This window comes from Camarhynchus parvulus, chromosome 1 (genome assembly GCF_901933205.1).
Source record: "Camarhynchus parvulus chromosome 1, STF_HiC, whole genome shotgun sequence".
Classification (NCBI taxonomy): domain Eukaryota; kingdom Metazoa; phylum Chordata; class Aves; order Passeriformes; family Thraupidae; genus Camarhynchus; species Camarhynchus parvulus.
In genome coordinates this window covers 104,609,460-104,632,433 of record NC_044571.1, presented here as the reverse complement: position 1 = coordinate 104,632,433, position 22,974 = coordinate 104,609,460, and the positions used below count along the sequence as shown (strand labels likewise).

Here is a 22,974-nt window from a genome sequence, read left to right as displayed (position 1 = left end):
CAACAGCCACAACTACCCTCAATGCATCTCTTAGAAGGTTAATAGCAATAAAGGGGTCTTAAAGGGCTATTTTATATATATATGTATCTCAATATTTTATATATATATATAAAATATCGATTAAATATATATATTTAATCAATACTTATATAATAACTAATTATATACATTGATTAAAAACTTATTCTTCCTTTCTTTCTAGTAGGTAACCTCCCCAGAATTAATTATTAAAATGAAAACTTTTTAATCACCCAAATGAACACTATGTTCAGATAAAGCAAGTCAGATATGTCAGGTGAAATGATCTGCAACTGTCAGCATTCTTCTGTAGCATTTAGGAAAAGTAGGCTTGCTGGTTAAAACCATGACAAGAAAACAAAACAGTTTTTTGTTTTCTCTTATGCCTTCTGACTTACAAAATTGTTATTGTTACAGTCAGTAAATTTGGTCGGACACCATGGATCATTGAAGTAACATGGAGAAGACATTATTTTCTGCCAAAAAATATATTTTAGAAAGCATTTCGTTTCTATATGCAGGTAAAAAATACAAGATGGTGTGAGCCTGACCATGCACAAGTCAATAATATTTAGTATCTATTCAATTTTTTTACGTATATCTTACAGTCAGTAGTAAGATACAAACCAAACTGACACCTATTTAAGAAAATTAAGGACATGTTGTCCCATATCTGGATATAAAAGAGAAGAAACCACTCAGGAAATGTAAAAATGCAAACATGCAGTTCCTTTTGAGGAAATTTCTACACCTTTTACTCAGTAGTTTCATGTGATCCAGACTGAGAGCTATTAAGTTAAATCTTTAAATAGGCTGAGGGCATGAAAATTTTAGGCTATAAAAATTCTACAAGATCCTATTAAAATCCTTTCTTGGAGAAAAAAAAACCCAGAAGCTGTAATTAAATCCTACTATGGAAGTCATAGTCATTTGTGATGGACTGCCTGATCTTTCCTTAACTTTTTTACAGGATGAATACAATGAAACTTGTGCTAATGCCCACCATGGTCTATAGAAACCTGCCTGTCTACAGCTGAGTAGATTGAAATTTAAGATTTATAAAGGAAAAAAAAACCCCAAAACCAAAAAACCCAAACAAAAAAAACCAAACAAAGAAAAAACCAACACAATAAAAACACACAACCCCCCAACAAAACCCAAACCAAACCAAACAAAAAACCAAAAACAAACAAACAAACAAAAAAAAACCAAAGAAACTTCAAACGCACACAAAAAAGCAAACTGCCATGCATATTTTTAGACAAACAAATAGTTTTCAGAAAAGTTTCCTATGTGCTGAGGAAGCTCTTTCTGTGTGTGTGCTTGTGTGCTTCTGGGCTGCCAGGGCTGAATACCTAGGAACATTCCCTAAATGGGAAGCAGTGGTATTCCCCAGTTCATCTACCCAGAGAGCACTTGATAGCTGAGCTCTGAGCATGCTGACAGGGTGAATCAACATGGCATGCAGAGCCTTGGGTTCTTCATTTAAAAATACAGCCACTGAGGGAGGCAGTAATGATGTTTGTTCCTTATTTAACATCCTTGTATTTAGAGTACTGCCCCAGTACATGGAGGATTTGAGTGCTGCTCCCTCCTACACTGTCAGAGGTTTGGTGTCCACATTCCCCTCATTCCAGAGGAGTGGCCAGGCAAGGAGGCTGCAGATCAGGCTGTGATAAGGACATAGGCTGGTAGGACCTGAGCAAGGATCATTAAGCTTTAGTTGTGAAACATGAATCCTTATGTAAAGCATCTTCCCACCCATTCAAAAGTATCTTCCCTGTCCATAGCAGGGCTGGGATATTGAGCACGTGCCTCCCCCAGCAATTTAGAAGGTTGTAGGTTGCTGGGAGTTGTACATCCCAGCTTGAAGCATCCAAGGCCATTCCATACCTAGGACAGGGAACTTGGGTAACTAGCAGAGGTATTTTAATATCATCCTAAGAACTCAATACCTGAAACCTTTGTGAAATTATGCACTACAGTCAGGGCCTTTTATTTCTTTATCTTTGATTGTGGGTGGCTAGAAAGAAGGGCATCCAAAATGCCAGAAGCAAAACATGGGAATTTTGTGCTAGTCCTGTCAGATTTGACTCCTAATTTTATGTGTGGATTACATGATCCTGATGGAGAACAACCCTGTTTGTCCACATAGACCATCAAATGTAAGGTCATTGTCTAAGAAAACAATTGTCTGTCAATATTTATTCAAGGAAGAGTGCAGCATGCGTTTACATGACTGCATGTATGGGAATCTTGTCCAGGAGTTGTGATAGGCTGTCATCATGGTCAATGAGCTTTTGCTTCAACAAAAAGCAAGAAATGACTGAGTAGTTGAATGGAAGAGACGAACAGGGAGTTTTCCACTTGAAAAAATACATGCAATGTAAGAATGGGGAAAAAAATATGTAGAACTGGCTTGATTACCTTTTAATCCAAAATAAATTGTTTAGGCCTTGAATATGAGTGTTACACACTTATGGTGCTAAAAGTAATAAATGTTTGAGCTGAAATAGTTTCAAAATAAACATTATAAGTAATCATTAGGTAAAGTCTAAATCAGGGGGAATACTAATTATTATTTTGCTTAAAATTAATTCAGTGTGATTTGTTGTGGAACATGCTTGTTTAAATGAGTTACCTTTTCAATGACAGAAAAAAGTATCTTGGGAACAGTTCTGTAAGTTTCTACTCCTTGAAAAACATGGGTAATGCCTATTGGAAGGACAAGTAGTCATTGCTGAGCTCTAAATTATTTTCAGCCACATACAAAAAAATATGTTATGACCTCTCAGGAAAACTGTGTAAAAGAATATGATCAATGTGCAAGGGTGGTGAAGAAAGTAAATAAAATGTGATGATAGCTAGGGTAAAAAGGGCACTTTAACCAGGTTATTGAAAAATCCATAATTTCTGTGGAATTCAGCTGCAATTACATGAACACAGGAGTCTAAATCTGAGAACTTTTATTTTGAATGTAGCACCTGACTTTAAGAAGGCACACGAACGGACATCTGCTGTCAGGAAGCAATTAGAAGGTAAGGAACCTTCAATTTAAGGTCAATAAAAAATAGAATATGAAGTTGCGTTTTGCATAGCAACAAAACCTACGTTCACCTCATTTTAATTTTACTTTTAGATTTTCAAAAGGTTTTCAGAAAATGATTGCTCTCTTTCCTGAGTTACAACTTTGATTAGTTTTTGTTTTGGTTGCCTTGGTTGATAACCACCAGGAGATTTTGCAGGTGCCAAAGCAATGCTTGAATGGTTACCAGTGACAGAGAGAGTAACTGCCAAATGATGATTTCAAAAGTGTCATGCTATAAAAGCTGCTTGAATGGCCCTGGTCTTGTCAGTTGGCTGAACTATTTACTGCAGAGCCAAAAGGCCTAAGTGAAAGTGCTCTGAGATGGGGTTTGTAAATGTGAATTCAGGGCAGCTCTTATTCAGGGTTAACTACAGAGCCTGTGTTTGCAGTGTTCACTGCGCTTTTTAAAGCAGTGCTTTCTCATCCCCAGTATAGCAGGTTACACATTTGGGAAAGGAAAACCAAGAAATCCTGACTCGTACTTCCCCAGCTGTAACTTATGCAGCCACAGTCTAATTAAAGCCCTAAATAAATGTTGCACATAATTAAGGACAAACCCAAGCCTATTGAAAATGGAGGGAAATAATGAGCTATTTCTTGTTGTACATGATGTTTGTATACAATAAAACATGTGCTAAAGTGTTTTGTGGTTGGCTGATGTTTGGCTGCTCTTTGCAAAAGTGGGAAACAAGGATTCCTGTGAGCAGGCACAGGCTTTCCCTCCAATGAGCAGTGTGCAGATCAGGAAGGCATGATCACTTACTGATTTGAGAAGTAGGTGAAATGAAACTTGATGGGTACCATCGCTGAGCCTGGGTCACCCTCTCTTCCGGGCCAGCACAGCTGTTCCTGCAGCCAGTCAGTGAACCATTTTGGGGAACTGATCTAGCAGAACAAAACAACCAGTTTAGGGGGGAGGGGAGTCTGTGCTTGTGTTTCAGGTGAATCACGTCTCCAGCCTTGCTGGTGAGGAGGAGGTGCAGATGAGGGGAGCCTTGCTCAGGGGACCAAGCAGCTGGAGGCAGAGGTTGTGCAATGTGTCACCAATTGTTTTACAACCAAGCCATGTTTGGTAACAGCCAAACCCTGTAATATTGTTAAAAGGTGAGGAGCAGCTGAGGGGAAACCTGACAAACTTCTGTGAAAACATGCACACACACATATATATATATATACACACATATATATTCTTCCTAAACTGTGGCCCTGAAAAAATCATTAGCGTTTTCTGATGAGGTACAAATTCCAGTCCTGTGCTCAATGTACTTCATAGAGAGCTTGAGCTGCAAACTGAACAGGGAACTCTGCTCCCTCTGGTTCCCAGCAACGCTGTAAGTATGACAGAATCCTCATTTGCATGGCTGTGGTTCAGATGATGTATTTCAATGGCAAATCCCTGTTTTGGGATTGGATTGCTCAGCCTTTTTTTATATTAAAGAAAGTTAGGAAGCCAGAGCCCTTAAAAGTGATAATTTTACTGGGGAGGGGAATTTAATGGATGGTGATTTTGTTATCCTATCCTGATTTAAAGAGAATTGAACAAAATGTACGATTTCTTTCTTTTTGGATACATTTTATTTTTGGACACGGGAAAGCTCTTAAATGAAACAGTGAAAACACTTGAAAAAAATATTGCAAGACAAATGTATTTCATTTAAATGCTAATTTGTTTATAATATGTTCAAATAATGTAAATAATTAATAGTTTTGATGAGAGTTATCTGACATTAGTACATGTCAAAAATACGGTGAAGAAGCTGTAAAAATGTACACGAAAAAGCATGATTATATATTGGAAGAGGACAGAGAAATTGGACTAGCACTCCCACACAGCTGCTGCAGAAAAGGTTTTTAAGAAGAGCCCCAAGCTGCTACTGTTGCCTTTCTTACATGTAGCCATCAGTTTGAGCTGAGAAAATTTCCACTCCTATCTCCAGTAAAGTAATTTGCAAGCCATTTCTGATCCCGTTATATTATCTGCATACTTTCTTGTCTTTTGCACAATAAATTCTTTGGGAACATTAATTTTAAAAATTGCCTTGCAGCATAAAAGGAAAAAAACATTAAAAATGATACAATCTATGGGCAACAAACCTGAGAAGTGCAAATATTGATTACATTGCAACATCTCCTTCATTGAAGCTAAAGTGAAATAAAGCCGTGGTTGCAGGTTGTCATGAGTTGTGCTTGTGTTTTACTTAAAGTCCAGGATCTTCCAGTGGTGTTATTACCTGATAACCTCAGTTTTAAAAAGATCCATACTTTACTGTGGGGAGAGGAGGGCCTTGAATTACAGAGTCATAAACAGTGTGTGACAGACAAGCAGTAGCTGCAATTCATTTTGTTGCATTAGGCTCCCAGCTCATGTTTTTTAGGTACTTGAGGCTCTCAGATCCGTGCTGCTCTCTGCAGCTTTTCCTACAGACTAAGCTTTGCTAGCCTTGGAAATGGAACTGGGACACAGGTACCATGCACTGGGCAGGCATTCAGAATGTGGGGTGGGCTTCTCTACTGCCCTTCACCTGCTTCTGGGCAAATGTGTTTTGGCCAGCTGAATCACTTTGCCCACAGCAGAGTCCTTTCTTGCCCTTTCCTTGACACCCCAGAGCAGGGTGACAGAGGGACAATCTCTTCCCTAATACTGTTTATCTGTGGTGCCAAAATTCACTGTGGGCTGCCAAGACTAGCTACCTCCTCCCATATGTTAATGACATTCCCGTACAATTTGAATGTTACACACCATCACCCCATGGCTCACCCAGTCAAACCTCAGGGAAAAGGGAAGACCTGCAACTTTTGGATGCACCATTACTGTGTCTGGTTCTGGGCTCCTCAAGGAGCTCCTGGAGAGGGTCCAGCAAAGGCTACAAAGGTGATCAGGGTCTGGAGCATCTCTTATGAGGAGAGCTGGGCCTGGTTAGTCTGGAGAACACTGAGAGGGGACCTCATTAATGCATACAAAGATCTCCAAAGTGGGTGCCAAGAGGATGGTGGGGCAACAGTGGGGCCCCGCAGCAGGGCAAGGAGAAATGGCCATAATCTAAAACACAAGAAGTGCCACATCAACACGAGGAAGAACGTTTTGGGTTTTTTTTTTTTTTTCCTGTTGAGGATGGCAGAGCACTGGAGCAGCTGCCCAGGGAAGGTGTGGAGTATCCTTCTCTGGAGACATTCCAAACCCACTTGGACACGTTCCTGTGCCACCTGCTCTGGGTGACCCTGCCTTGGCAGGGGGGTTGGGGCGGGTGATCTCCAGAGGTCCCTTTCCAACGCGAACCATCCTGTGATTCTGCGATTCATTTGGCGATACGGTTTGCTGTCGCTGCGACCAGCGACAGCGCTGGCTCAGAAATTCCCTGGCGATCCCCTGGAAGCGGCACCGGTCCGAGCTGCTCTCGCTTCCCCCGCAGCGGGGCAAACTCTGCCTTCCCCGGGGAAGGAGGCGGCGGGGCCGCCCCTGCAGCCGGCGAAGGACGCGGAGCCCTTCCCGAGGGTGGAGCGGGGCGGCCCCGCCGAGCCCCGCGGCCGCCGGGCGCTCCCAAGATGGAGGCGGGCGCTGTGACAGGGCGGGGAAGGGGCCGGGCGGGGGCTGCGCCCGGGGCAGGTGCGCGGGGCGGCGCCGCCGGGAGCCGCAGCCGGGCCGAGGGCGGCGCTCGGCGCTCCGGGAGTGGCGGCGGGGCCGGAGCGGGGCTGCGCTGCCCCCCGCCGGGCGGTGACTCGGGCTCCCCCTCCCGCCCCGCCTCCCGCCCCGCTCGCCCAGCCCGGGCCCGGCCCAGCTGCCGCCGCACGGCGCCGCCGCCACCCGCCGAGCCCGGGGCGCCGCCGGGAGCCGCGCGGGGGGCCATGACGGTGGAGCAGAACGTGCTGCAGCCCGGCGGCGCCGCCAAGGTGAGTCTCCGGCGGGGCCCGGCCCGGAGCGGCTCCGCGTCCCCGCCGCGCCCGGGCCTGGCCGCACCCGCTCCGGCTCCCGCCGTTCCTGCCCATGCTGAGCTTCTCCCGGGCCTTCGCCGTGCCGCGGCCTCGCCTGGGCCCCGCCGCTCCGGCGGCCGCGGAGCCGCAGCGGGGGCCGCTGCCGGCCCGGCCCCGGGTCATGCCGGCCCCGGGCTCGGCGCTGCCCTCGGGGGAGCCCCGGCGCGCTGCCCGCGGCCCCGGGCGGGCCTGTTGCGCTCGCAGGCTGCCGGGCAGAGCGGCGGGAGCGGGGCTGGGCAGGGAGAGCGCGGGGTGCCGGCCGAGCCCCCCGTGGGCCCGGGGGAGATGCTGCACATGCCCGGCGTGACCCTGCAGCGCCGGCATCCGCGCCTGCCAGAGGTGAACGCTATTTCCAGCGAGTGACGCGCTCCTGCTGGAGTGAAAAAGTGCCGGGTTTGGGGACTCGTGTTAACGTGCATCATGGAACGGGGTTAAGGGAATGACGGCGCTTCCCAGCCTTTTACTGTGCGCCAGGACTCGGCGGAGAATGTTTCTCTGTCAAAAGAAGAAAAAAAAAGGGATACCTTCTAAAGCTTTCATTCGCTTGAACTGAGCTGTCAAGAGAAATGTCTAAAATTAAATTGCAACGCTTTAAAAATAACGTGTTTTAAAGGTAATTTGTAGGTTAACGCAACTCTTGTGGTTAGTGGTATGACTGTTGCCTTTTCCCTGATTTTTATTAGTGTTTTAATGGCATATACTGCCTTCACAAGAGGATAAAGGTGTATATATATGTGCTTTGGTATAGCCGGGGTGGAAGTTAAATGGCTGCAGCCCTAAGAGTGGACAGTGGGAATGTGCTGATTAGGGTGTAATTGGTTAAAGTGGTACAGCTCGCGTTTAAGAAGCTTTTTTGGAGGGAGGGCGTGTCTGGCCGAGGACTGCTCTCATAGTTGGAAGTAGTTAGCAGTGATTTTGGCGGCTTCAGCAGGAAGGCAAGGGCTGAACGGTCTGGTTTTGTTCCTCTCAGTGTTTTCAGTTGGGGTGTGCTCGCAGGTTAATGTAGCACATTTGCTGCTATATGTGCCTGCTGTGTTTGAAAACTGATGTGGCTGCTGTGCATCTGACAACTTCTGTGAGCAAGTTTATCTTTTACAAAGCCTCTTGTCAGTGGTTTACTTAATATATCGTAATTATCACGTCAGATACATAGTGCCTTCTGGACCCTGATCAGTGCTGCCTATTTGTGCTTTTTGACAACAATTCTGAAGGAGTAATGTTAGTTTTCAGCTAAACTAGAAGTATCCTTACTTTTCAGCTAAACAACTGCTTGTGGGTCAGTAGTTCAGTTTCACTTGAGCCTCAAATCCAAAAGGAGGTTGAAGATTGATTGTGGTATATGCCAGGTAATCCATGCTGCAATAAAAAATACAGTTAGTAATAATTCTGAAGTTGTAATCAGCATCTGTGGGCGTTGGTCACTTTTTTAAGTGTCTAGAGAAACTGACTAAAATACCAAGGGTTTATTATTATTTTGGTTGAATCATGTGATTATTTTATTATCTGCAATTGCTTTTAACCTGTTTTATCCCTAATTGCATGCATTTAGGGAATGAGGGAAAGGCGTATCTTAAAAGTACTTTGTAAAAAAGCTTTATTTGACTCCAAAGTGAGTATCTCATTTTTAGTGAGAATAATGACTAGCTAATTGGATGACAAACTTTAACATTGATCAGGTATTTGCATGTAAGAAGGCAAGTGGTGAAGCTGCAGTGGCCTGATGGATGGATGAAAGGTGGAGAGGCTACCACAGCAATAACTTACTATTTTCCCTTGAAAGAGGAGAAACCCATTGTCCACAAATAAGGGAATTTGTTCTGGAGACCTCAAAGTTTGTTTCAATTGTTTTCTGTTAGTGTGAAGAAACCACACACAAGCAGAAATATATTGGGTTTACAAGAGATGCCTGAGTCATCAGCATACCTTATTCGGAGCCGTGGTTCCCAACATTGTTCATCAGATGTTTTCTTACTGTCATACAGGAAATGTGTGTCAAACTTCAGCAGCACTTGGAGATGTAGGTTTGTATTAATAAATGCTCTAACTACAAACAGCCTGTTTCCCACTGAAGCTATCTTTAGTTTATTGTGTAGTTAAAGCAGCTGCGTCAGGTCAAAAGAAGTTTTTTCTTTCATCTCTACTGGTCATCTTGACCCTTAGTTAAAACTTGTAAATTATGTCCTGAAGCAGATAATTAATCAAATTATTCTTGTTGCTCATGGCCCTTGTGTGCTTCTCTGACATTGCTCGGTGTCTGAAGGTTATAGGTAATGTTTACAGTAAGACTAAAGCATGTGAATAAAGGTAAACATGAGAAGTTAAAAAAGAAAGTACTTCTTGTTTTGTCCAGTCTGTATTTCTGTCCTGTCCAATCCATTTTTTTTTGGTCAGGCATTTTGCTGCTGAGGAAATAAGGCATGAATGTTGCAGGATTTCCCCTACTCCAGGCAGCCCTACGTGGCTGATGCCTGTGTACCTCAATTTTCCTCCTGGAGGAAGATCTTCCCAGGCTGCCCCATGTGCTGTGCAGACCCTTCCCTTGGCCAGTGTCCCCTACATAGCGAGTTCAGGGACTGGGTGAATGGGGATTCTCCTGGTAACTGGAAGTTGTGATGTGGGGAGGTTAAACGTGTTTCAGCATTGTCCCAGCTCTGATAATTACTGTGATGGTCATCTCGGAATGGCAGATTGAAGAAGCTGGGTTTTAATTGGTGGCACTTAGCTGGCCTCTCAGCAATGTGTGTTATCAAGTTCTACTGCTTCTGGAGAGAGCCTGACATTTGGTTGATACATGGATTTAAAGGCTGTTTTATCTGTCCTTTGGTTTCCCACACCCACTGTTATTTCAGAGTTGTGATTCAGCAGTGCATTGGCAGTGTAATCTCAGGAATAGTAGAATAATAGTAGAACAGAGCTATGTCAGCTCAGCTCATTTTTCTTTTTCAAAAAGAAGAACAAACTTTTAAGGATATTTACCACTTGAAATAATGCATGGCTTAAAGCAAGATCTGATACTTAATTCTTCTCTCCTGCTGTTTTTTGGGGTAAAATGGTGAAAATGGTGCTAGCTCGGGTGTGCTTCTGTTGTGCTTGTTCCCGTGGTTTTGATGTACTCATTATGTAAAGATTTAGCTAATAATATGGCGCTGAGTTGTTTTTTTTTCCTAAGAGCAATAGCCACTTCATGCAGAGGATGATAGAGTCATCTGTCTCCATCAATTGCCATGATGCAGTCCTAAATGACAGGAAGTGATTGCAAAGTATCTACTGAGCACCTGGTACACAAAGAAGGTATCTTGGGAGCTGCGTACTCTTTTTTTCTCTTTTCATCTTAATAGGTGGCAACCTTCCAAGGATTTAAAATACAGAGGTTTTAAAGATTTGGATCTTGAGAGCTGAGTTCAGGGCTGTCTGGTGGATCCAAGAGGCTGCAGGCTCCCTCTCTCATCACGAGGCCAGAGCTGCCCTTGCCTGTGCCCAATGTGCAGGTGTCCCTCTGCACCTGAGAAATGGTCCCTGGGTCATGGAATGAGGATGGTTTCTGCATTTCCCCATGAATGGGGAGCTGTTTGTGTTTGGACTGTGTGACAGGCAAGCTTGGAGGGCTTGAATATGGGGGTTTACAGCTGCCAATCCTGGTACCCTGAGCTTTAGTACCTCTTTGTCCAGAATGAGCAGAATAACAACACTGATTTAATGAAAGTGTTTGCACCAACTACTGAGTAATTTGCAAACATTACTTGAAGGACTGTAGATTTATGCTGTTAAATATATGCATCTTGTTCTGTACTTAAGAAGCTCATATGAAAAAACTTTGTAATAATTGTAGTTACACCTTTGACACAGATTCCTGTTGGTGTTTCTGAAAGCTAGAGCAAGGTGCAAAGGCCAATGATTCAAAGTAATTTTGAAAGCCCTTGTCAAACTGGTCTGCTGAATGCCTTCTGGTTTTGTGACTGTTTTGATGGATTTTGTTGGGAATGGGTGGAGGTGTGTGTGGTTAGTTTTGAGGGTTTTTTTGGTCTTTTTTTTTTGTTTAGTATCTATGCAAGCTTGCTAAATCTTGGAGGGTTGTGTTTATTGATGTATGCTATGAATCAGCAACTTTATGAAACCTTTAATAGCAGTTTAAAACTTTTTGCTTTCAGAAAACCTTTCACAGAAATTCAGTAACGATTTTAATCATGTTTGCAGGAGTTTAAGAGTATAGTACTATCATTAGAATTTGTCTGAAATAATGTCTTTAAATATGTTCAGTCCACACCTTGAAAGGAAAATACTGCTTCAGAATATGAAAGTTTATAGATTTTCCTGGTAACCTTTGGTAGTATTATTTTAAAATACCTGTAATAAATCCTTAACACACATTCCCCCATCCCTCCAATATTTTTAGGATAACCCTGTATTCACAGCTACTATGAGCAGCAGCTACAAAAGATAGTAAAACCCATCAGCTTCTATGAAAAGGTCAAAAAAACCCAAATTACCCATGTCTTAAAATAGAAAAGTATTTAACACTTTAAAAAGTGCTTCATAAAGATTAGTGGAAGGATAATTGAACAGTTGCCTTTCTTACACTCTTGTGCCTAAGAAGATATTTGTGGCCGGCATCTCCTTAATTCTGTGAGTTTAGCTGGTGTCTGTGGACTTGAGTAACTGAAGGGGAATGAAAGGTAGAACAAAAGATGGAATTTCTCTTCTGCTTCTGGCTAAATCTTCTCTACTTCCCTGCTGAAGGACCCATCCAAGAGTTGACAGCCCATTTTTTTCAGTCCCTGAGAAGCTGGCTCTGTAGCTCCAGTGATGTGAATGGTGAGGTTGAGGGATGTCACAGGTGCTGGGGACCAAGTGGCCAGGTGTGTAAATCAACCTGAGGCCCCAGAGGACTTGGAGAATGCCTTTTCAGGCTGGGCCCAGATTTTGCAGAACCAGCAGGGAGGTCTCTGACACTCACTGTGCCAGGAGTTGTCTGAGGGGCTGTATCAGCCACCCCCTTACAGCCATTGCTGGCAGTGCCAGTGACAGGGGGATTATTGAGGTGCCCAGAGGTGTCTAAAGGTATATTAAAATAGTATTGCACTTCACTTTCTCCAGTGGAGGTACTGATTTTCAGTTCCCAGCTGGTCAAGAGTCAAATGTGACATTCCTGGTATTCCATAGCATAAAAAATAAACAAAAAGCTTAAGAGCTGTGTCTTCACTTACATGTATTCATGTAGGAATAAATTCCTTTAAAGGCCTGAATTTTCAGTTTTGTTGAGTTGGTTGTGGGGTTTGTTTTTTTTTTTTTTTTTCTTTTTAAATTGACTTTCTGTTCTTGTTAGGGAACAGAACTCTTAAAAATCTGAGGGGGATGTGTTTGTGTGAGTTGCTGGGACCTGACTGAGAAAGAAAAGTGTTTTCTACTTTCTCTGAGTAGAAAAGCCACAGGTGTGGGAGCAGATTTTCTCGGAAATGAAAGTATCCCGATAGCTTTCACTTTCTAGTTCCCTTGTGCTAGTAACTGTGATTATTTTAAAGTGGGTGGAGTTTGCCTTTAGTCACAGTAAAGGGTTGTGTGTGTATCGGTGTTTGGGGGTATTTTGTTTGTTTTTGGACTTTTTTTTTTTCTTTTCCTTTCTTTGGGGTTTTTTTAGCTGGCTGTGTTATTGAAATTGCCCATCAAACCCTGGTGACTAAGTTACCAATGTGATGGTCCGCAATCAGCAAATGGACACCTTTAAATTGAAAGAATTCAGGTTCTCAGCAGGGTCCTGGGGTAGCAGTGTAGCATCACTATTCAAATCACAAGTTAAGAGCATTAGGTGGGTGACTTAGGAGAGGCTGTTGTGACAATGTATTTCAAAAGGATTTTGTGAATTCAGGGTAGAGTTCAGTCTTCTTTTCACATAATGAAATAAAAATGGCTTTTCTTAGCTGATGATTACACTTTATCAGTTGGGGTGCTGTTAAAGAAGTCAGCATCTGCCACGAGTGGAAAATATTTGGCTGGAGTGAAAATTCAGTTTCAGTAGTCAAGTGAATCTAATGTCTCTCACGTGTGATTTCTGCCGGGGAGCTGAGTGTGAGATACATGGGATAAAAGCTCCCTCTGTTCCCTTTGGGACTGTGATATGTTCAGTGTTCTGGTTAATGGCTGGTCAAGCATAATTAATAGGGAAAAGCTGATATTGTGAATCACAGGAGTTAGTTGCTTGCAAAACCATGCAAGTTGAAGGCTTTCTATAAGCTTATTCCTTTTATTATTTAAAAAGGGAGAGAATGCTAAAGCTGTGGGGCTGAAGGAAAGATGAGGAGGTGAGATGCCTTCCTGCAGAGCCTACCTTGCATGATAGTACAAACTCAGGCTTTGTGCCAAGTAAAGGTACAAACTCAGGCTTTGTGCCAAGCAAAAGGAAATACTTTTTCCTGTTTCCTCAGGCTGAGGTATGCCATCTCTTGCTGTTTTTTGTGAACACTTGTAACTCTTACCTTGGCAACACGGTGTGTTCTGAACAGCACGTGTCAGATTTTTCCATGTTACTTTACATTAATACTGGGCTGAATATAGATGTTATCATAAGCTGTATTGTGCCTGCACACCTCAGCCAAGCTTGCAGGTGAAGTTGGAGCAGTTATAGTGTGTGCTGTGGTAAAATGGTAAATCTAAAATGTTGCTTTCTTCCAGCATTGCAGTTTGCTCTCTCTCACTATATTGCAGAGTTTACAGTTTTTCATTGCGAAATTTCTGTAGGAGTTCAAAACTTGCAATTTACTAAGACCACTAGTGGAAAATTTTCATGAAAATTCTTTTTGAATGATCCTGTCCGTAGCACCTTTGTGCTCAGTTACCACCCCATTTTTCAGAAGTGGATAAAGTACCTCTTGGCTGCAGAGGGTTACACCTCCCTGCCTCAATATTTGAGGCTAGTACGCCAGTCTGTGTTCTGGGGTGGCTGTGGGGGTGTGCTGACTCCTGCTGACACTCACAGGGCTCTGGCTTCTGGTGGAAGGGTGATTTTAGCATACTGAGCTACACAGTAGTTTTCCTGGGGGTGTTGTGCAGAATCTGTGGGTTTGGGCTTTAATCTGAGTGAAATGTTAAGCAACATTGACTCAAAATGTTGAGGTTGCTGTGAAATGCTGTAAAGGAAGAACTGTGTTTCAAGATGGTGTAAAGGACAGATTGACACAAAATATCATGAGCTGGACACTTTGATGACTTCAGTTGTTGGTGACAGGCTTTCTGAGTTCTCCTTCGTTTAGTTATAGGGGGGCTTTCCCATGTATTTAGTAGCATCATTCATTCTAAGCATTTGAAAATCATAATGAAAATAATCTATTCAGACTAGACTTTGCAATTTAAGAAGGCACTGATTTTTTTTTTTCAGCCGGGTTTTGTAGTTTTCATTGTTTTGTAAATGTCATTAGCTTTTCTTTGCCATAAAGGATGAAATTCAGGAGCATGTTGAAAGCCATCAGCATGAGAGTTTCCCTGAAATCTGGTTTTACCTGGTGATGGGACTTCAACAGGGGCAGCATTGTTGTGAGCACAGTGAGCAACTGAGTGTTCACAGTTTTATAAAGTATCTCTCCTTCTAAGGGTGTTGGAGAGGTGGAATCCAAAGGACATGTGATGTGGAACAGCTTGGAGGCTGGAGTGCAACTAGGTTTTAACTTTGCAAACATTACCTGACACAGATTTGTGTGTGTAAACCACTTTTATTTAACGGCATTTAAAGAAATATTGGTATGCAAATTCAAATAAGTTTTATTCTAAGATGCCCAGCTTTGACTTGATGCTTTTGTTTATAGCTGGTTTCTGAATTATTTTACCTGGTGGATTCTTGCTGAAAAAAAAAATACTCTGCACAGTATTTATTTTAAAATGTTTCTGTTATCAACTAATTGGCAACAGACAAGCTAATCAAAGTTTAGGTGCCAAGAAAATGGAGATGGTGTTTAAAATATCCTTGACTACAGCTTTTTTAGCCATCAGGTGAAAGCATACTTTCAGCTTTATAGTAAGCAGAGATAGACAGAACAATGTATTTAATAAAAGCTTGTCAGAGGGGCATTAATGTTTGCAAGGCATGTTCTGAAGCTATTTAAATCTAACTGACCATTGTATCTTACCATACACAGAATTTTTGGACATAAATGCATGTGATATGATGGCATGGTATCTCCCTGTGGCTTCATCCTGCCAATTGTCATCATTTCACTGGTGTTGTACCCCAAAATCCAGAGGGCTCCCTTTAGAAGAGGATATTCACTTAACATTAGGGTCTGAGTCTGAGGTGTAAAACTTTTGGATTGTGATTTATGCAGCTGTATTTCATGGCAGTTTTTACTTTTGTTGAACAGTAAATGGTAGGCTTGAAGTCACACATGGTTTATGTGATAACTGTCCTTCTCACAGCTGAGTGACTCCAAGAAAAGTCAGATACCTGTCCTTGACATTGCTATCCTGTTCTCAAACCAGAAATGACACTTTCTGATTTTCAATCAAATTTCCATTAAAACATAAAGCCACTTTGAAAAGTTGAATTTAGCTGTGTTTCTACTGGGTTTAAGCTGGAGAACAAAAGGAGGGTGTCACATGGAAGTTGAAAATAATATTAATTTACATTCAGGTGTGTGCTGTGAGAGTGCTTTAAAGTAATCATCTGGAAAAGACTGGGTGTGCATTGGCACATGACGTTCTTCGTTCTCTTCAGAAGAGGAGATGGCAGGAACAGACTCCTACTCCACTTCCTTTTTGTTCTTGGTTTTATTTTATTCTGAAAGTTAGTTACTTTGAAACAGACATTTCTCCTGGGACCACAGTTGTTGGAAAAGTACTTTTCTTTTTTCCCCCAACACTTTACACTGCATAGGTATAAATGGCCTGGTTAGAGGACTGAATACTATATTGTATCCCAGAAATCTTAGGTTATGACTGAGAAAGCACTCCTATACTTTGCAGATTTTAACTTTTGCTTTGTTTTGATATAGAACTGTGGGAAAATATATCAGAACATTTTTAAGCTTGTAAATATTATTTTTTTTAAGCTAAATAGCTTTTGAGATGGCTTGCATAGGGATTTCCCTTCTTGATATTACCTATTTTCCCATCTGTCCGGTACTTTTCTTCAAATTGTACTTGTATCTCTTCTGTAATTTCCCACCTGTTTGAGGTTGTTTTTTTTTCTTATTTAGAGACTTTCCCTCTACTGTGTAGTTTTCTTACTTTAGAATCTTTTAATTATTTGGTGGTAGTAATTGACAAGTTTTATTTAATTCTAGCATCTAAGCTTATAACATTTTTTAATGGGGTATTAGAATTAAATCTTCTCTGTCTGTATCCCATTACTGGTTTGGAAATTAAAAAATAACTGACAGCTTACTGGCAACTTTTAAAAGGTCTCTCTGGTCTTGCATGTATTTTATGGGACTTAGTGCTGAAAGCCACAGAATGTCTCCTGTGACAGCCCTGTCTGGACCACAGTTGTCCCCTCGCCTGAAGCTGCCTGGGATGCCTTTTTGGTACACCCTGCAGATCTACAGGGTAAGATCTATTAATGGTGAAGACAGACAGATTTCCTCGTTGTCCATTTCCAGCTCTTGCTAAGTTGCTGTGCTGCCTTGAAGCTTTTTCTGGGGCTGATTTTAAGGTGAGTGCTGAGTGGAGGGTGTGCAGTGCACAGGCTCTGCTGAGTTGTTGGAGGCCAGGGAAGGTACTACATGCTTTATGACCTAACTGAATAGAAAAGGATTGAAGATTTCACTATCTGAGTTTGTCATCTCTGTGTTTTGATGGAGAATGTATTGGCATAATGCTGCTGCTAAGAAGTCAGTGCAGAATTTAAATTTTTGTTTCAAATAATTTTCCAAAAATGTGAACTCGTTAGAGGAGTATTTTGTACCCCTTTTATTCAAGTCAGCTTCTGAAGCTTCAGGTAGGTGTGTGGTGATGGCAGAAAGTCATTTTTGGTACGACACCACTGACACTGGGAAAACTGGCAGGGCTAAATTACAGCAAACACTGCTTACAAACCAAGGTGGTTGTAGATTTCTTGAGACCATGTCCGAATGTATTGGAGTATAGCACCTTCAGCTTTCTGTGGGAGGTGAGGCAAATGTGTGCTTCAATATAAATCCATTAAAAAGCACCCCCCAAACTTTAAGCAATATCTTTCTTTCTCCATGAAAGAAAATGGCCTAGAAAATTTCAGTTGCCCTCTGGAGTGGAGTGGAGTACAATGCTGAATTTACTATTTCTTTAGTAATAAAGAATTTATTCTTTCTTATTTATTCAATGCTGAATTTACTATTTCTTTAATTGTGAGGCAGTAAAATTGTGTGCTGATCCCTGGTATAGATCTCACCACATCTTTGAATGCTGTAGTGTTTCTGTTGTATTTGAGGTTCATTTCAATTCTACCATCACCTGCATCCATGGAGGTTATTACCCAATGCAAGTGAAAGCTGCTGGCTGCCCTTCACAGGCTGTGGTGTGGCAGTGACCTTTCCACAGGGACACAGCACGTGCCAGTGCCTGCCTGGTGCTTGACCCAGCCAGGAAAGGCTGTCTTGTTCTCTCCCAGAAGCTGGAACTGCTGTCAGAAGCCTGTCACCTTCCAGGCAACCTGTTAAACACTGCCCCAGATTTTGTGTGGCTTAATGTTATCTGTAGGCTCGTTCTTGTGCAGAGTTGTGCCTTGTGTCTGTGCCCACGTGCCCCTCCCCAGGCTAAAAACATGTCTCTTCACATGATTTCTTTGTAGGTGGTTTGTGGAGGGCAGGATAAACTATCAAATAATTTTGCTGAATGCTGCAAATAGGGCTGTGTGAATTTCCTGATGTAATTTTGTCTTATAATGCACAACAGTTGGGGGGATGAGTGAGTTCACCTCTGGCAGACCTCACTGCAGTGGAGTGGAGGTGCTCCCCCTCTGTTCTTCTTCCCAAACCCTCTGTGTTGTCTCCTCTAACTTCTTGTGGCCCAAGATGTGGGCAAGAGCAGGCAGTGTGATCAGGAGCTGCACACTGGCTGGCCAAGGTGCTGGGAAGCCTGGGGGTGCTGCTGAGGCTTTTGGGGATCCCTGAGGCCAGGCCAAGTTGCTGGAGGTGACCTTGAGCTGGAGAGGTAGGAGGGTAGACGTGCCTGGCTACATGCCCACTCTGTCATTACAAGGCTGTTTCTGTAGGAAATCATGTTACTGATTTTTTTTTAATTGGACCAAATGGAAGACCTTTATTGAAAGACTTTCTGTTAAGTTTGATTGTTGTTTTTTTTCCTTCCTATTCAAAACAGACAGCTGAACTCTTTCCCCAAATGTGTCCTTTCTGCTGAATACACTGGACTCTTTGTAATATAGACCTGTGTGTGAAAAAATGCAATTTAAATTTTATTTACAATTTCTCTGCTGTACTATGCTGAATTTTGTGTGGAAAAATTGTGAAATTTTCCTGGTATCACTTACCTAGGGCATGTAGCAGAGTTGTTTGAGGTGAAGTGGAAGCTTTGATCTTTGTGCCATTAACAGCTGCATTAAATGAAATCCTTCTGGATGTGCACAGCTAAAGCAGGTAGTGGAGAACAGTGTATGGCATTTCAGCCCATGCAGGAGCAGGTCTGATTGTGCATGTTCATTTGTGAGAAGTGAACACCAGGAGCACCACATCTCTGTCACTGTGAGATTTTTAATTCAGCTCCCATTGGTGTAAGTTTTCTGCTGTAGTCCCCATCTAAGTAGGATGGGGACTGCAGGAGGCTTTTCCCCCCATCAGTTTCTCTCACTAGATAAAAACAGGATTAAAATAATGGCAGAGAAACAACTTTTTTTAAGGCTGCTGCTCCACAACAGTTGAACTGGATGGAAATTGGTGCAATCTTTGTCTTATCCTCTCCCTTGTCCCAGCCCTGGCTCTCACTAAGTTGGCAGGAAATCAATGTATGCAGAGAGTGACTCTCTGATGGTTTATTGGGACCCTGGCCTGGCTTGCCAGAGGTTTGGATCAGTGGTGGTGCTGGCTCCTAGGGACGAGTGGCATCTGGCAACACCAGCCTGAGCTGGCCAGCACTGGCAGGAGCTACAGCCTGGGAAGAACAGCTGACTCCTCAGAAGCAGCTTGTGGTCTGACAGTCCCTGTGAGTGTTATTGTTTGTAAGTATTGCAGGGCCTGGGATCCCACTGATCTGAGGACACTTGGATGTCCAGAGTTGGTTTGTTTGTTCCTAGAATAGGAGCCCTTGTTATCATAAGGGCAGAGTGACAGTGAGGAGCTAGCTTGGTGTTTCCTTGGGAGCACTTTGGTATTGTGCAGAGCAGGGTAAGGCTATCATGATGTCTGTTTGGAGAAAAACAGCCCTATAAATATGCTGAATGTTTGAATGGGCTAGTAGGACTGCTTTTTCCACTTGAGAGTTAAGCCTCTGAAAGGTCTGTGAAGAGCATCAAACATGAGCCAGAAGTGCTTGTCTGTGGTGTGATGGGTTAAACTGTGATTGGGATGCAAAGGAAAATATCTCAAAGTATAAAAATGTGGATTTCATGGCAGTGTTGTTTTAGATCAGAAAGACAAGACTGAACATTTTTAATAGTGGCTACAGTAAAATTATACTCTAGGCAATAAACTTTCCTGTGAGGAGAAAGCTTAAGTCTTGATGGTGCTGCCTGGTCAGACACTGTAAAATGGGATGTTTATGCCTGATGGTAAATATCTGTGAACTGAAGAAAAAAATTAGGAAATAAACTTTTAGAACAGAAAGTAGCCAGGAGGTATTGGAAAAATATCATAGAATGATCTAGGTTGGAAGGAACCTCAAAGCTCATTTTATTCCACTCCCCTGCCATGGTCAGGGACACCTTCCACTAGACCAGGTTTTCCAGACTCCATCCAGCCTGGCCTTGAACAGTCCCAGGGATGGAGCATCCACAGCTTTTCTGGGCAGCCTGTGCCAATGCCTCACTGCCCTGACACTAAAGAATTTCTTACTGATATTAATCTAAAACCTACTCTCAGTTTGATGCCATTCCCCTTTGTCCTGTCACTCCAGGCCCTTATAAATAGTCTCCCTCCATCTTTCCTGTGGGCTCCCTTCAGCTACAATTGGGTCATCTTGAAGTCTTCCATTTTTCAGCCTGAACAGCCCCGTTTTTCTCAGCCTTTCCTCCTATGTGTGAATTTGTATCCTGCTTCAGCAGGGTGCTGATGATCCCCACAAGCCCCTTCCAACTGCTGCCCGTGTGGTTCTGTGTTTGTGTAGTTATGTACACACGGTTTGCTGTGTATCTGCCATCCTCCAGCCTCCTCCTCCTTTCTATCTGTATAGTGTTGCCTCTGGCTGACCCCAGTGGCTTCAGTTTGCCATGGCTTGTGCATGTTTTTGGCAGGTCACTTGGTGTTGAGGTGGGATGGGCTGTGAACCACTGGTACTGTGTCACTGCCCAGCTGTTGTCCATGGGGGGCTCTTGGAGGAATCCTCCTGAATTTATGTGCAGTTTGCAGATAATATGTGCTGCTGCTTTGAAAGACCCCTCCCACTGCTACCAGTAACTAATTACTCCACAAAATTGAACTGGAGCAGAGATTTTTGCTAATTACTGTCACAGTTACTGGAGTACATAAGAATCAAAGCAATTTTTGTAAAGCAAATTTTCCCGTGGTGGTTCCAGTGAATACAACCTGAAGTTTAACTTGTGTCTAGTTAAGTGAAACTGAAGAGCTCATTGGTTTTAGTGTAGTTAATTAATTTCAGAGCTGCTGTCATTAAAGCTCTCTGTTATGCTGAGCAGGGTATGGAGAAATCATGATGGTTTAAAACAAAAAGACCTCAAAAATCTTGGTAATTTTGCATTTCTGACACCTTTTTGTTTTCCGTAAGTACCAAGGCTGCTATCCTTTCTTGATTACCATCCTGTCACTGAGGCTTATTTAGGACTAGCGATCAGTAACAACTGGAAACACTCAAGCAACATTGTTTATAAATCAGTTCAAAGACTAATTTTAAAATTTACCCCTGTGAACTGAGCAGGTGGTTTTCCTGCTCACTGCAAGAGCATTCCCCATGCAGGTGATTACTTGGCACATAACTTCTGGCTGGTTTTATGTAAATAACTGTCAGAGGTGGGTTTTGCCTTATATTTAGTGTCAGAGAATACAAACCGAACTCCTCAAGCCTCTCCTTAAAATATTATCTCAAAATCTTTAACTATCAGCTTAAATAAAGACAAATGTATATGCTGAGAGTGAAAAAGATTTTTTTTTTTGGCCACATATGAGGTTCAGCATTGTGAGTGTTTATATGAATGCATGATCTCATGTTGTGTAGAAACCTTAACATCAGACATTGAAATTCATTGAGAAGTCACTAGTTAAAGCATGAAAAGCATGGAAATCTGGTGAGGATATTCTGTGTGTTGTCTAGGATCAATATAGGTTACATAAAACTATGATTAAGTAGAATCCTTAATTAGTTTTTTGTGAGAAGAGTGTACATGCCTAAGTAGTGCACTTAAGCCTTTTCCCCTTGCAAGTTTTATTTGGGCTAGGCTGTGGTTGGCTGAAAGTTCCTGCCATACACTGTGTCCTTTTGCTCCTTGAAGGAAGTTTTTGCTCTCAGTCCAGTTGCACTTTGTACAAGCTGCTGCTGTAATTGTCACATTTTGGCAGAGCAGTCCCAGACTGAAAATCTGCTGTCTTTATGCATGTCCTTTGCTCTCCACAGGTGATTTTTGTCTGAACCAAAGCTGAGGTGCATTTGGCATTACAGTGTGTGTAAAAATATATCTTTACCTACTTTCTTAGAGGGTACAATGTCATGTAAGAGGTTTCTCTTTTCATATCCTAACAAAAGGAAGCCCAGATAGCAGATGCTGGGCAAGGGGACCTAATTCTGTTGTACTTTAAGGAGCACCTTAGAGCTGGTGCAGAGATTTAACTTGGTCTTTGCATTAGCAAAATAGTGCTTTAAAAAAGTATGTATACATATAACCACTTTCTAATTTATGTATTTTTATAAATACATTTATTCTGCACATACATGGAGAAAAATCTTGAGGACAGAGCTGGGAAAAGCAAAGCCTTCTGGAGCTGACTGCATGTTTTTTCCTGTGTTTCAGCTCAATATTTTCATGGAAGGAGTTAGTTTTTATTTGCCTATTTGGAACTTGACCAACAGCATATTTAGGAAATGGTTAATATATCTGTGGTGCTGGAAGCTGTAATGTACAGCAGTGTCTGTGGGCCTTTTAACTATTCCTGGGAGATATGATTAATGTGGCAGAAAATTATATTCACAGTAGTAATTGAGGGTCTTTAGCATGCTTGTCCTTTGTATGTTAAACTATTTCTGTTTGTTTGTTTGTAGCAGAAACTTAAAGCCTCTTTATGGAGGATTACATTCCTCTAAGCTCTCAGTGTTCTTCTCATTACAGCAGCATCATATGAGGAAACCAGCTTATTAGCTACTTGTCTGCAAGCAATGCCATTAGCAGGTCCTCTGCAGCTCAGGCTTCATTAGAATTGTCTTTAATATAAAATATTTGTGCAGTGTCATTTGAGTTTTCCTCCAATAAATAGGTCTTATAAATCAGTGTTGCACTAGAAAGTAAAGAAAGTGGGATTTGTGTGGAGGGCCTGAGTCAAAATGCCATTCTCAGCATCTGCATTTTCCTCTTTCTTTCTTTTTATCTCTAATAAAAGTATTCATCCCTCAGGAATCAGAATCATGGCTTGGGCTGGAAGGCACCTTAAAGATCATCTGGTTCCAACCTCCCTGCCAGTGGCAGTGACACCTTACACTAGACCAGGGCGTGCAGAGCCCCATCCAGCAGCCTGGCCTTGAACACTTCTGGGGATGAGGCACCCACAACCTCCCAGGGCAACCTATTCCAGTGCCTCACCACCCTCACAGTAAAGATTTTTTTCCTG

The 22,974-nt window shown here is 42.5% G+C and overlaps 1 protein-coding gene across 2 annotated transcripts in view; it reads left to right on the top strand.

Annotated features, from left to right (window-relative positions):
* The first annotated feature begins 6,880 nt into the window (after window positions 1–6,880).
* Window positions 6,881–22,974, top strand: part of USP25 (ubiquitin specific peptidase 25) — an 88,323-nt gene continuing 72,229 nt past the window's right edge. For both annotated transcript variants that reach the window (XM_030958751.1, XM_030958838.1), the window contains exon 1: window positions 6,881–6,994. In XM_030958751.1, the coding sequence (XP_030814611.1) occupies window positions 6,950–6,994 (45 nt within the window). In that variant the 5' untranslated portion in view covers window positions 6,881–6,949. The remainder of the gene's footprint in view (window positions 6,995–22,974) is intronic.